At 36.0% G+C, this 14,985-nt stretch overlaps 1 protein-coding gene across 1 annotated transcript in view; it reads right to left on the bottom strand.

Annotated features, from left to right (window-relative positions):
* The window catches only part of CDKAL1 (CDKAL1 threonylcarbamoyladenosine tRNA methylthiotransferase), a 433,593-nt gene that overhangs the window by 228,684 nt on the left and 189,924 nt on the right, over positions 1 to 14,985 (bottom strand). Inside the window, exon 9 of the mRNA XM_084282033.1 lies at positions 11,872 to 11,975. Within this exon, the coding sequence (XP_084138159.1) occupies positions 11,872 to 11,975 (104 nt within the window). The remainder of the gene's footprint in view (positions 1 to 11,871; positions 11,976 to 14,985) is intronic.

Below are 14,985 nucleotides of genomic sequence, written 5' to 3' on the forward strand. Positions count from 1 at the left end.
TACTGTGAACAACTGATTATTATCTTGAATGTGATTACATTATATTATTCTACTGTATTTCTCCTCTGTTGTTTATATTATAACATTATAAGCTCTTTGGGGCCACCTCCAGCTTTTTTTAATTATTATTATTTTTTTCTTTTAAAGGTACACAGCACTTAGGCATTTTAATTATGCAAACAGTAAACAGTGCCTAAGTGTTTTTCCTTGCAAGGGAAGGGCCTCTAGTTAGAGTTTTGCACGTTACACTGCATACTTGAAAAATCTATTCTGATTCATGTTCTAAATGTGGTATGGATAAGATTTTTTGGCAAATTAACTAACTGTTACAGCACATTTGTTATATGAGGCTGCTACATGGATGATTAAACAGATTGTCTGGACTAAAACCTTTATCAAGGCCAGAGGAAGACATTAACACATGGAGCAAAAGTGAAAAGAGGTTCCCCTTCCTCATTTCTGATGCCTGGTATCACAGCAGACCTGGCAATAAGGAGAAAAAAAAAAAAAAAAAAAAAAAAAGTATGAAATCAGCCTAAAGTGTGGAACACGCCTACAAAATCTAACAGCCAAAATCTCTTGAATCTCTATTTAAAAAAAAAAAAAAAAATCTGAACTAAGTGCTATATAGCATATTTTATATATATATATAGCATATTTTACAGCATATTTTATGTAGTATAGTGTATAGAGTATACATACACACTACACAAAATAATATATTTTTTATATTTATTTAAAAGTGACCCAGAAGCAAAAGAATGATCATACTAGTCCTCCTGAACTTGTCAATAAAAGTTTTCTCATTTCTAAAAACTTGTATAAAATAACATCTACGTAATTCTTCCAAATAGTTAAATGATTATAAACAGGAGTATCAATTAAAGTTTGACGTAGTTATAAGCAAATGGAAGCAATATTGTATTAGTGAAAGTTCTTGGTAACTATAAATTTAGAAGATGATATCATCTCCACAATTTATATCCATAATGAAGTATTAACATTTTTAACAAACTAAATTTGAGTCTTGTGCCGATTCTTGGCATGCCTCAAAAACAGTGGTATGTTGTGAATCCCAGAGAAGTCCTTGTTGGCTACAGAGCACACAATCAGCACGTTTGTGATGGCAGCATCAGACATACCACAAGTGCACTGCAGAGTCATCAGTCTTTGGAAAGCATCAAATATATTCTGCATGAGTCGATCACCTACACAGCATGTGCAACGTGTTTGAGGCTTTCTAAAAGCAGTGGACTGACTACATACATATTACACTACAAATGCATGAGACCTGGGACACCATGGACAGAAACATTATAGTACTATTGAGCAGACCTGCAATATAGTCTGAAAGACATTAATTGTAGAGGTACTTATTTTCTTCCTGGAAGTGATTCATAAACAGTTTTGTAAAAACATGACAAACAAAAAGCAGTATGAGTGTATCCCAAGATAATTATCAGCTTGAACAGCAGAAAGTGAAGAACCAGTGAAGAGCTACAAAAGTGTATTCTACAAAGTGATAAAAAAAAAATAGAAAATGAAAAAAGAAAACATGAATTAATTTTACATACAATTCAAAATCAGCAAGAGTGAATAAAAATAGAACAAAGCTAATATGTAGTTCGGGTTTTTCCAGATTTAAATCCATATAATTTCAAGTCTTCCACTGAAGCATTAAAAGTAAGTACCATAACTCTAATTTAAATAAAGGTCACATTATCTCCAAAGTACCGAGAATAATTTCAAAGAGAATGTTTTTATGTTAGCACCGTTGCCATTAATTTCAGATCATCTTCCCCCAGGAAAAATAAAACTGCAGTTCAGCCGGCAGCTAAATAAATGTTCAGTGCTTTCAGTGCATTTCTCCTTGCATGGTATTTGCCTGTTAAGCAGAACATGCACCGTTACATCAATGCCTGGACATCTGAAGGGCAACATGGAATGTATGAAGTAACTGGAAGCTTCTCCTGACAGCTCAGCCAGCGGACTGCAGGTCCATCTTGGGCAGTAAAGTTCATAATGGACTGATCTGGGAAATTTCCATAATGGGTGTGAACTTCTGTGTCTCAGCTCTGCTGATGCAAACATTTGCTTGGTTGCACCATAAAGCATATCACTAAACTGATCTGTGCAACACTGAAAGACATTCTGTTGTCAAAAATCAAAAAGCATAAAATCTTAGGGATGAAGAGGGCTGGAGTCATTTCATGAGAGCTCCTAGCACACTACTGAAGATTTGTTTCTAAAAATCTTTACCTGTAATTCCCTATATAAATAACATCAAAAAAGGGTTTGACTTGTGAGAATGACAAACTAATAAATTTATTTTTCTTTAGTTTAATATTCCATTCTTGCTGGTGTGCTGTTACGTACCAAAGAGCATACTGCTTTCATTCCAATCTAATCTTCATCTTTAGGGCATGATCATCTTTACCTACACCTCAATACAGTGGCAGTTCTCTTCACCCAGAACTTAGTTGCCAAACATAACCCCATTCTAAAGCCACATTAAATGATGTTTGATAGCATTGTGCATGAGCTGATATGATAGTCTGAAGGAAAGCTGAATTCAGTCAAAGAACAGCAGTACAGTGGAATGGCTACATGGCTTTTAGATTAAAGTCACCTCACATCTGGGCATCTCAGAGCGAGACTTCAACTCTAACTGCAAAATACCAACCAAAAACATGCAGAATAGTAATATTTTCTTATATGCAATTATTTTTAATAAAATAGATATGTTATATACACTATTATATAGATTATTATATACAATGACATATTATTATATATGTCAAACATATTTAAACAATAATCAAATGGCATTAGTGAAATTAATGGAGGAAATCACCCCTTGACTAAAGCTAGGTGCTCCTGCATATATCTCAATGGAAACTCAGTCCTTGTATAGCAAACACAAATGTAAATAGCGTCATCTTTCAGGACTAATGAGCAAATACAAAAGAAAGACTTTAAGATGTATAAATGAAAAATGTTACTGTTAAAATAATGTCTTAAACTGGGATAAGCTCACTGCTGTTTTTGAGCATTTTTTTGTGCTCAAAACACACAAAATTTTGTGCATTTTTGAGGAGGGGACAGGAGGAGAAAGACCTTCAGTCAGACCAGAAGAAACCATTCAGCTCAATTATCCAATACAACAGATATGAGTTTGTGTCTTGAATCAGTTGCCTAAGATTCCTATAAATAGGCAGCAAGATGATTGTTTTCCCACATGTAAAATGAATTGCCTCATGTATTCCAATGCATAATTTCAGAATGCAGCAAATTAAACAACCTAGAAACCAATAATCTAATGTAACAGACACTGCACTTATTGAATACGATTGAAAATAACCCAAAGGAACCTTTTCACACAGAATCACAGAATTTCTAGGTTGGAAGAGACCTCAAGATCATCGAGTCCAACCTCTGACCTAACGCTAACAGTCCCCACTAAACCATATCCCTAAGCTCTACATCTAAACGTCTTTTGAAGACTTCCAGGGATGGTGACTCCACCACTTCCCCGGGCAGCCTGTTCCATTGCCTAACAACCCTGCAGACACAGTGAAGATGACAGAAACAACCGTAGCATTTCAGCAAAGATGACCATATAAAAGAAACACACACAAAAACATAATTGGGAATTTCTTTTTGAGTCAAGAGGAAAGCTCGCTAACCTTGTAATTTTGTTTCTCAAATGAAGCTTGAAAATAATTGCAGTATTTTAATATGCTACTGAAAAGACATCTTTTTATTCTCTTAAAAATCTGTATATTACAGGATGTTGCCAATGTGTGTTTAAATTTCTGTAACACAGCAGTTTGTACTTACCTAAAGTCAGTGCTTCTAATCATTACTGATGGAATGCCTATTTCTTTCAGCATCATTAGAAAAGATTACACGCAGCCATGAAAAACTAATTCATTATGTTATCCCATGCAACTCTAAGAAGTGACACACTGGTACCAAAATATTTACCTTGGCCTACGTATTCTGTGCATTAGCAAAGTCAGCAGGCAGAACTTAAACATTCATAAAACACAAACGACAATACAGAAAGAATTTTAATAAACTTAACAACAACAACAAAAAAAAACTAGCTCTTTGGCCAAAGCCAAAAAGCACAGAAGAACAAAGAAAAGCTGTTTATCAAAGTGTCTCGAATACAGCAACCCAAGATCCCTGGAATGCAACTTCAAATTAGACTTCAGGAACAATATTAGAAGGCCTTCTCTGCCCAGAAGTCAGTAAAAAGGCTGACAGAAGAGGTTTATCTTAGAAAAACACTGCAACCATCTTCATCCCCCATCCCCTAACACCCCCTACAACCTCTCTCCCCCACCCCCAAAAAAAAATTAAAAAAAATGAAACCAACCAACAAGCAAACAAAACACGACACTATGCCTAGCAAAGCTGTGTATATACCAGATTTTTGAGAGGAGAGTTTTCCCATCAAATAAACACGATTGGAAAGGAAATGAGAAATTAGATAGGGTTGGGGTTTGTTCATATGTTTTTACGTGGAAAGAGCATTATTAAGAAAAGATTTTCATATGTAATTTTGCTTTCTTATACATCTTATATTCTACGTATCAGAACATTCCAATTCATTAAATTGGAAAGCACAGAGGCAAAACAAAATCATTTTGAAAAAGACGATTCACGCATTTCATTATACAATGCTACATAGAACTTATTCAGCTCCTTCTACAGTACAAAATTGAATTGTAGAATTCAATATATTCCATTCAGAAATTCAGCATTTTGAGAATGTCTACTCTGATAGAAAAGTATTCCATAAGACAGTTAACAACCAATTACAATGGATGCAGACTTCATACTCTCATAACATCACTCTTGCTGATAAAAGAGAGCAAGTAGAAGCCAATATACGCTATGCCTTCAACATATTATTTTGCATCAACCAACACTGTTGGTTGGTTGTGTTTTTCTTTTTCCCTGCTGAAGTTTTTATGAGGGTAAATGCATAACGTGACTTAAGTATGGGAGAACTGCAGAAACAGCCAACCAGCAATGAATTTTCATGTTTCCTCCTTAGAGTTACCTTACAAGAAAACATTGTTTGGCTTTTGTAGCCCCTTTTGGAGGTGTTTAAAGGGTACTAATGTTTGCTTTTTCACTCTAATGCTTCCTTCAGCGTGGATAAAGAAGCAAAGGAGGAATAAAATATGGTCTGCATGTACAGGTGAAGCCTGCCTTTAGCTTTGCTTCCTTTTTGCTATAAAGGACACAGCATGAAAAAAATGCTCTGAGCTTAACTTCCTTAATTTTATATGCAGCTTTTTGCTATGCTACCCTAGGCAATTACTGGTAAACAGTACTAAAAAAATTTCCTTTTCTAATGCTGTTTTTGCTAAACAGAAACAGACACTTCCCAAAGCACAGCTTATAGCTTTTGGGGAATAAGTGTAATTTCCGTATTGAAATCAGCAAGCTTCCATCAGGAAAGGAAATTTAAAATCTAATGAAATTTCAAAATGGTGAATTATTTTACGTGAGGGAAACTGTAATGTTTTAGTGTAAACACCTTCCATGGTAAACCATTCTCATTTTTCACAGTATATAAATAAAAACAAACCCTACTCACAAATGCTGTTTTGTTTCTGAGTTGACCTGTATTTTTAAAGTCTGTGGGTATTCATAGAACCAAACTAAACATTAATTTCTAGTTGATCTAAACACCTAATCCAATCCAAAATTAAACAAAGCTCTAAACATAATTAATTTCTGTACAAAGTATATTTCCCAATCTTTCCAAATGACAACCGAATTTTAAAAAATTCCCCAAACCACGTCCATCTAACTCAACCGATAGATTAGCTATATGTCATTAACATGATATTGTTTAGTTATTCTGGGTATATAACAATCACAGAATCATTAAGGTTGGAAAAGTCCTGCAAGATCATCTGGTCCAACCATCACCCTACCACCACTATCGCCTACTAAACCATGTCCCTAAGCACCATGTCCAACCTTTCCTTGAACACCCCCAGAGACAGTGACTCCACCACCTGCCTGGGAAACCCATTCCAATGCCTGACTTCTCTTTCTGAGAAGAAATTTCTGATTTCTAACCTGAACTTCCCCTGGTAGAACTTGATGCCATTCCCTCTTGTTCTATCACTACCTATCTGCTGGAAGAGGCTTTAAGTATCATTGTATGCTTCATTAATATTTGAGTTTCTATGAACAATGGAATATATCAGTTTTTGGGTATAGATGGATAACACTCAGTGCCTTTTTTCATATTCAACTTGATATTAGACATATTCTCAGCCAAGTTTCTTCATCACATGGTTAACATGGAGCAAGAGTTCTTTCTTTTGGGAGTGTCGCAGAAATGGTTGAAAAAAAATTAGTACAAAGAAGTGCAAGAAAATGCTTGACTTCAGCTAATCCTGTTAAGCCACAGAAGACAAGCACCAGTGTGAGTACCTATATCACCTATTTGGCGGAACATTGACACTAGAAGGGCAAAAATATTAGTGAGCAAGGAATTCAGACTAGCTCCTCAAGAAAGTTTTGTTGGGGCATGTTTAGAATAAATAGCAAAGGACATGTTTAAACTGCTAAGACCATTTCCTCATTCATGGGTTTGTGTCCAGCCTCTGAAAAAGCCTTCATCGCACATCAAGGTGAGACCTCAATACACAACACCTACCCTCTCTACAGCGTTGGTTTATTCCCCCATCCCAAAGAAACTAGAGTCTGCAGCCAGGTCTCCATCTGGGTGACCAAGCACCCAGTCCTTCAAAGCACATTCAAAGACCATATCCACCACTCAGAAAGCACAGCCTAAAACATCAAAACTTGGTACCACTTTGACTAATTAACAAGCAACTAAAACCACTGTCAATATTAAATATTTCTCCGTTCAAGAATGGCAGCTGCTCTGAAAACACACACATAGAGAGCTCGGTGGTAGTGCTGCAGAAAGAAAACCAGTTACCGATTAAGAAAGCAGAATGTCCTGACAGCACCTCATCAGAAGTACTAAAACCAGAGATCCTTAGCTAGACTTACATTGATCTGAAAAGCTTTGGAAACTAGTCACGTTATATAAAAAGAAACCTTATCGCTATGTGCAAACATCTGTTTATACTTGTAGAGAGAGAAATATTTAGCATTAACCTCCTTCAAACTCTCAACACTTTAAAACCTACAAGATAAGGGATAATTGTGAAAGACTACTCATGAAAGAAAGTTGAGGCTCAGCATCATCCTCTAGGTAGCTCCTTTGCTTTGCAATACTACATTTTGTCCAAATTTTCCTGAGCAGAAGTATTATTCAGAATTCAACACCATGCATGCCAGACAACCATCATGTAAATAATGAAATAAAAATAAATTATATTTTGCCACTGCAATTATTCATCCAGAAGCTATTGTTCCACGTAGCTTGAGGATATGAGCATGCTGTTTCCCAACATAACTTGACTTTCCTTTGAGCTTACTGGTTGCTACCATAAAATAAGTTAGTATTGTAGTAATTATACAGTGTATATTTTAATAGCAGCATATTCCCTGTCATTTTTGACAGACATGCAATGCTAAAGAAAAATAATTTCCTACTGGTACATGCAGGAGATTTTCATTGAATGAAGTAACTTCATAGAATGAAGTAACACCTAATTCATAAAACTATTTATATTTTTAAGTCAGTTTGCTGAGCCAGCTAAAATTGTTGGCAATATAAAGTGCTATCTCTGCCCAGAAATTCTCTCTTATAACTGGTTGCATTTACAAACCATCAGGTAGCAATATCAGTTAAGCATTTTTTATGGTCACTAAAATCCATAAAAGAAAATTCTGAAATCAATTACAAGTCTTGCAATTTAGCCAAAGTTATCCCAGGACATCATTCCACACAACACTGTTTTAACTTTTGTGTCTCCTTGAGGCACTGTTCACCAATGGCAGCAACTCCTGTCTTCCACTTAATGAACTAAGCAAAAACACATTGTCATACATAGAGTCGTTTTTGGAAGGAAAGAAAGAGCTCTCTCATAACTGCAAATACAATCTCCAGCAAAATACAGCATTGAACATGATATAGTAAATTTTGAAAAAACATACCACTGAACTGATGACACAAAGAAAGTGCTGTACTATCAGCTGTTGAAAAGCTCTTTGCATAAACAACCTTACAGAACACATTTGTTCGCAACGTAAAGGCCACTTTACTACATTTAGCAATATTTTTCTTTTACTAACTGCCCTATAGAAATCTGTTATATAATGTGATTTGACAAGGCTGTCCATGTTAAAAATAAAAAAAACCCTGCCTATTGAAAGTTGAAATTGAGAGACAAAACAGTCAAGGTAGAACAGCTAAAACCTCAATAGTCTACTTTTAGCTTCAGATGGATCAATTCATTAAAAAAGAATTTTTGTAATTATCAAGCCGATGTCAATCATAACTTCTAAAGCACTATGGAGGTCAGACAGAAGGTGTAAATCCATACACAGTACGCAAAAAAACTCAGCCTCAGGATACCTCTTATAAAAAAAGTGTCAGAAATTTAGTTCAGTGCATTATGAAACTAACAAGAACTTGCAACACACTGGGTTTTTGACTTTACTGAATTTAAAATATATAAAAGCCTGAGAAAATTAAAATAAAAAATCTTTGGAAGTCACGCTGGAGACAAGCATCAAAAATAATTACCACCGTAAGGTACCTTGCATCTGCTGTCACACAGATACGTGATTGGTAACAGTACGCTGACAAAGTATTATTAGTAGTCCCAGACTAGATCACTGACTACTTGAAATGACTGGCAGACAAGTAGAGCTGCATATGCTATGGCTCAGAAACACTTCCTACATAGAGATATCCAACCCAGAGGCTGCAGCATGGAAATGGCTGGAGAAAAATTGGGAGCATCTGATCACAACACTAAAGCTCCATTTGCAACTGCTGTTAGAAATAGTGACAAGATGGCAATTGGGATCTAGAAACAAAGAATGATTACCTGAGAAAAACATTTTAGAGAGCTGTTTTAGTTCTGAGACTTAAGGACCTGTATCAAAATATCCTTAAATACAGTTCTAAGCATTTTGGGTATTAACCATAACTTCCCACCTTCGGGCCTTATCAAGTTGCATACTGTAAGACTACATATCTACAAAGCACTGCAGATAACATTATTCTCCCTTTTCTTACATGACTTGATCATGTAGTTGTACAAAATCATCAGATACTGTTTTTTGCTGCTGTTCTTCCAAGACACGTCAATTCTCCCATGAATAATTACAAAGTGGAAAAACTTTTCATCACATAGCTGTACCTCTCCATATTTTTCACTAGAGCTTCACCAGTGCATCTTCTGAGAAAACAGAAAATTGTTGAAGAGAGTGCAGTTCAATAACTCAGCAATGACTTCAATGAATTTGAATTGTTCAAGTTTTCGCTGGATTGATGAAGAGTTTCTGCAGCCCAGCTGCAGCAAGCTGGCAGCAATAAATTACTACAAAAAATACACTGCAAACTAAGTATCTAACTATTTCTTGGATTTTTATAAACACGTGGAAGCTAGAGGTAAAGCCTCTCATTTTACAACTCGGTACTTGCTTCTTTTCTTATTTCCTCTAACAAAGGTACTAGTGTAAGGCCAAATAAGAATAGAACTCCCTGGAGATGCCTGCTGTGAGAAGTGTCATAGCATTTCTCCATGACATTTCAAAACAACAGTTTAAGGGCAACTTTTTCCATTAGAAATCAAGTTATTTGAGGGAGTCAGTAGTTATAATAAGGGCCGCAGTACAACAGATACATTGAATTACTTAATTTTCAATCTGAACGTACAGTCCTCAAAGTTCAAAATACTTTCCAAAATTTCACATTTATTGTCTGCAAAGACAAACTCACATGGACTTTAGCGCATGTAAATACAACTATAACAAGACAGACAAGTCTGAAGTTTTTTTTTTTCTTTCCACACAATAATTCTGAATGAAATTAAATGCTAGCCTATATAAGGCCATAATCCTGACTATATTGCCCATATTTTCTCTTTGCTTTCTTTGGCATATTTCCTCGCTGAAATGTTCAGTTTCTTTAGAACATTTAAATGGGTATTTAGTGCTAACAAAATAATACTATTCTTACACTACTACTACTAATAAAAATGTACTGCAGAGATATACCTGGATGAAAGAAAAAGAATGTAGTGTTCCTTTTCTACCTACATATCATGATATTACCAGGAACGATTACTGCTCAATAACCATAACCATCAAATGGCGGCTTTTAACCTGCACAGTGACTACTTAACAATTTAAAAATCACCTGTCTTGTACTACTGAAAACTTTTAACCTTCTGAAATGGATTGCCTGAACTGTTTCTCCACCAAAGTAGGAAATGCATTTATACATCTTGTATTTCAATTACTGAAGATATCATCAAATTGATACGGGTTTAAGAAACTTCTTTTAAAACAAGAATTCTGACACATGGCAGGATTCCTGTCTATCATAACAGACAATCTAATTCATAGCAACAACTGCATTAATCATACAAACCTAAGCAGTAGGAGAAAATGTATGGCAATTATAGATAAGCTTCATGACAGAAAAAGAGTAGTTTGGCTTGTGGAACGGCAAGATTTTAAGAAAAGCAAAAGATATTTACATTGCTAAGTGGGTAATGTAGAACTCAGAATTTGTAAACATGGACTTTGATTAGGAAAAGGACTTCTCTTTTACATACTGCTGATAGGAATAGCCAGAAGTCCATCACAAACTTGAATAAAGTTAATTGTGGGTCCCTAAATAAGGACAGATTTTTGATTGTGCTGAAGCGTTGCAGACCAACTTTTTATTAGAACAGTTGTAACAGCTGTAAGTGAAACCCAATGATTGCAACATTTGCACGTGCCACGAAGTGTGACATCACATACTGTATTTGTTGTTATAATTTTGATTCAAAAGAATTTGATTCAAAGAAGAAAGGAGAAGCTGTACATGAATTACCTCAGTGTTTTTTTAGTAAGTGTATAAAGTATTTTTTTAGTAGGCGCATAAACTTTCAACATGGCACACAAACACAGGAAACAATACCTATGCCTTCACAGAGATTGCATCAGAAATGAACAGAAAATATTTGAAAATGTTCATTTTTGCAAGAAAGGCAAAATTCAGATACAAATAACAAATATCAGTTCAGTAAAACTAACATAACTATGAAACACAAGAGTTTTAGGCAAATATTATCAGAGTCCTGTGCTGCATGAAAAACTGATGTTTGGTTGAATCCATGTAAGATCAGTACAAATACTCTATTGAAGTTGAAAGTAGAAGTCCATCAGTACCTGTTTTATTGGAAGCTGGTAATCTTATCTGTTTCAAATTAATCCTCAAAACTTTGTATTGCTCACAGAAACATCCTAGACCTCCTCAAGGAAACCCATTATGGGAAAAAACAATATATCTTAAAAGTGTTTTCAGAATCCTATGAAAGTTTATGAAATTTACTGTTATTGCTGAGCGAAAAACATTACTGCCTTCCCTTGTAAGAAAATAGCAACAAAGCAAAATGCATAAATCTTACAGAAATTATCTTCATCATGACAAAATGTTTGCGTGGAACTTTATCTGTGCAAGCCTAAATTTAAAATGAAATAATCCTTCTGGTAGGACTACCTTTTGTAAACAATGGCACCCCAACATAATGACAGCATGGCTTCCTACCACAAATACACCACTAGACACAGCCACAACATACTAATAACACCAATACTGTAACAGAGCCATATTGTATCACAATCATTACATGTGAAAATAAGATCTGGTACAATTCAAAGGATGACTTTTATTGTAGGAATAAAGCCCCTTACCTTGAAAAGACTGTTTGGCTCTGTCCACTAGTTCTTCAATGGGATAGCTTGCTAGGTCTCCTCTGGCATGCTTAGTTTTGCAGTAAGTACATGCATTGAGGCACCTGTTTAGGAGATGAAAATATTCAGTTTCTTCCCAAGAATGCCTTTATGTGCACAACTATCTTAAGAACACCTGAAAGAAAGAGCTTTTATATGTACAACCAAAAAATAATAGTATTCTGTTTTAAAAACAACAAACTAAACTGATTTGAAGAGAGTTTTGATCTCATACTTCCTTAAAATACCTTTCACATTTACAAAGAGGATGAGAAAAATGATCGGTAGAAAACATGTATTCCAGTTCAAAGAGTGGGAATTCACATCTTTTTAGAAAGCTATAATGGGATTAACAGTTGTTCACTACTAAATCATTACTAAAGACAAATATCCAAACTTTCAGTCCCACTATTACACAAAAATTCTTAGCTGAACAAGGAGGGGAAAATAAAAATTAATAAATCATGAAAACTATGCATATATTTTAACTAGTCTGTATCCTTGAAAACACATTTGAGTTGGATTTTCCTTAATACATTTAGCTTTTATAAGCAAAATAAATAATGTAATAAAGACCAAATCATCAACAGGGACAACAGGTTGGTACAAAAGATCTCGGAGCTTATACAAGTCTCCCATAAGAACCTAGAGGAACAAAGTAAATGCTTTTAATTTACTTGATATGGTAGTAAAGGCAGATTCATTCAAAGGAAGAGCAGGGAAGGATAAAACAAACAAACAAACAAAAACCATATCACTCACTGCAGGTTTTTCTTGGCTTAGCCTTTGGATCCTGGTCATACCATGAATATAATAAACTTGTTAAGATGAGTTCATTGTACTTCTTTTTCCCCCTTCTCCCTCTTTACAGCTGACCTGGGCTTACATTTTTAATAGGTTAAATTGTTTCAAACTTTAAAAAAAAAACAAAAAAAAAAAGCAAACAACAACAACAAAAACTCTTGTTCATGGCTATTGGATCTTAAATTCTTACAGCTTCAACATAGTAAAGGATTTGGGTGCTGAAAAAAACTAATGCTGGAACTACAGGAGTATTATTATATAACTTTCAAAAGAGTAATGAAGAAGCTTATATAGAACCAGGTAGTTTCTTAAGGATAAGGCACCAGCTACAAGGCTGTTTACCACTTTGATATACTAACTTGTCTTCTATTAGTGTCTAATAATTCCATGAGTAGGTAATACTGCTTTGCAAACTGTAAAGGTTTTCCTTCCCAAAGATTCCTCTCACACAGTGGTTGTACCTTAAAAAAGAATTCTAAATCTGAACCTTTACAACCTGCTCATTCCCATCCAAAGACAATTTTTACCTGTCAGATCATTTTTTGTTTCTTGCTTTTCTTTTGCAAATCAAGAACCTTTTACTGTGCAGGATTTAAAGCTTGTTTAATAGAGTAGCATTTGAAATCAAGAGTATGAGCAGATAATTATTTTATGCTTGATCTGCGTCCCCTATTTAGGGAACAAAAACATCTTCTACTATGTGCTAAAAGAGGGGAGATTTAGATTAGAGGCTAGGAGGAAATTCTTCACTCAGAGGGTGGTGAGGCCCTGGCACAGGCTGCCCAGAGAAGCTGTGGATGCCCCATCCCTGGAGGTGTTCAAGGCCAGGTTGGATGGGGTTTTGGGCAACCTGGTCTGGTGGGAGGTGTCCCTGTCCATGGCAGGGGGTTGGAACTGAATGATCTTCAAGGTCCCTTCCAACCTGAACCACTCTATGATTCTATTCTATGTCACTGGCCATCTGCAATATGTCACAGAGGGCTTTCTTTCCCTTATAGCCCCAGAGGGCACTCATTTCTCCATTTCCCATCCATGATTCTTTCAAACACCTTCAAATTCTTCCAGGCTTGCAAAGACCATCTCCCTGTTCTCCCTCCCCTTCTCTTTTTTTGATGACAACTCTCCATATAACCCAACACTTAATTTCTAAGACGGCTGCCCTCCAGTCATCCCACTGCCACACTCCTTCCTCTCCACATCATCACATCATTCACTTTCTTTCTAAGCCAGCTTTCTTCCCCAAAGCTTTCTTAGCCAGCTTTCTTCCCCAAAAGAAGCATTATGGATTGGTGACGCTGGTGGCCACATCCTCACCATACTGCTACCCTTGCCATCAGCAGCCTGGTGCAGTGATTGGCACTGGCTAACAGCCAGCTTCCACCCGACACTTGCTCACTCCTCCCCTCAGGGGCAGAAAACAAGGAAGAATGGCAACCAGAAAGCTTGTGGGTCGAGAAAAAGGGGAGAAGATCACTCACTAATTGCTGTCATGGGAAAACCATGGGGAAAATTAATTTATTGCCAGGTAAATAAAAACTTAATCCCAAACCTTTCCTCTCTCTTTCCCAAGCTTCAATTCACTCCTTCACTCCAGTCCTCAAGACACATCCTGCCCTGAGCAGCCAGGACTAGCACAGGGCAGCCCTGCTAGCACCCGGCCACCCAAACACAGTATGCAGGGCTCCAAAGCGCTGAAAGAAAGTGCTGGCATGGGAGAATGCTGCAGGCAAAGCACTATCTATATCTTTACAAGGACACCTTATAAGCAGTCCCATCAAACGCCGTGTTGATCAGTGTTAGCCCACTGATGGAAGATGGGAAGATGTTTGTTACTGCATCCTTACAGCTCAGGCACGCAGCAGGAGCTTGAAAGCCTGTATTCATTACAGCTCCAGCAGGGTAGGCAGAAATCCTCTGCCACTTAAAGAAAAATAATACTGAGTGAATAAAAAAATAAATAGAAACATTTACCTGTTACATATATGCTGACCTACAGGTGTTTTGTTTGTTTGCTTTGGTATTGATTGTTTTTTTCTTTTTTTTTCTTCTTTTGGTTTTCAGTTTAATGTTTTCAGTTCTACTTTCATTTCAAGGAAATTAAAAATCTGTTTCATAGAGTGGAAGCGTCTGCTCTTTTGCAACAATACATAATGGTTTGGCTTACACCGGTGATATATGCACTAATCTTTGTTGATTTTTTTTTCCAAAGCAAGTAAAATTGCTGGTTATTTTGACAATTTTCTCAGGTCATTAAGAGCAGACTTAATCTGA

Source organism: Netta rufina (genome assembly GCF_964035555.1).
Source record: "Netta rufina genome assembly, chromosome: 2".
In the NCBI taxonomy this organism is placed as follows: Eukaryota; Metazoa; Chordata; class Aves; order Anseriformes; family Anatidae; genus Netta; species Netta rufina.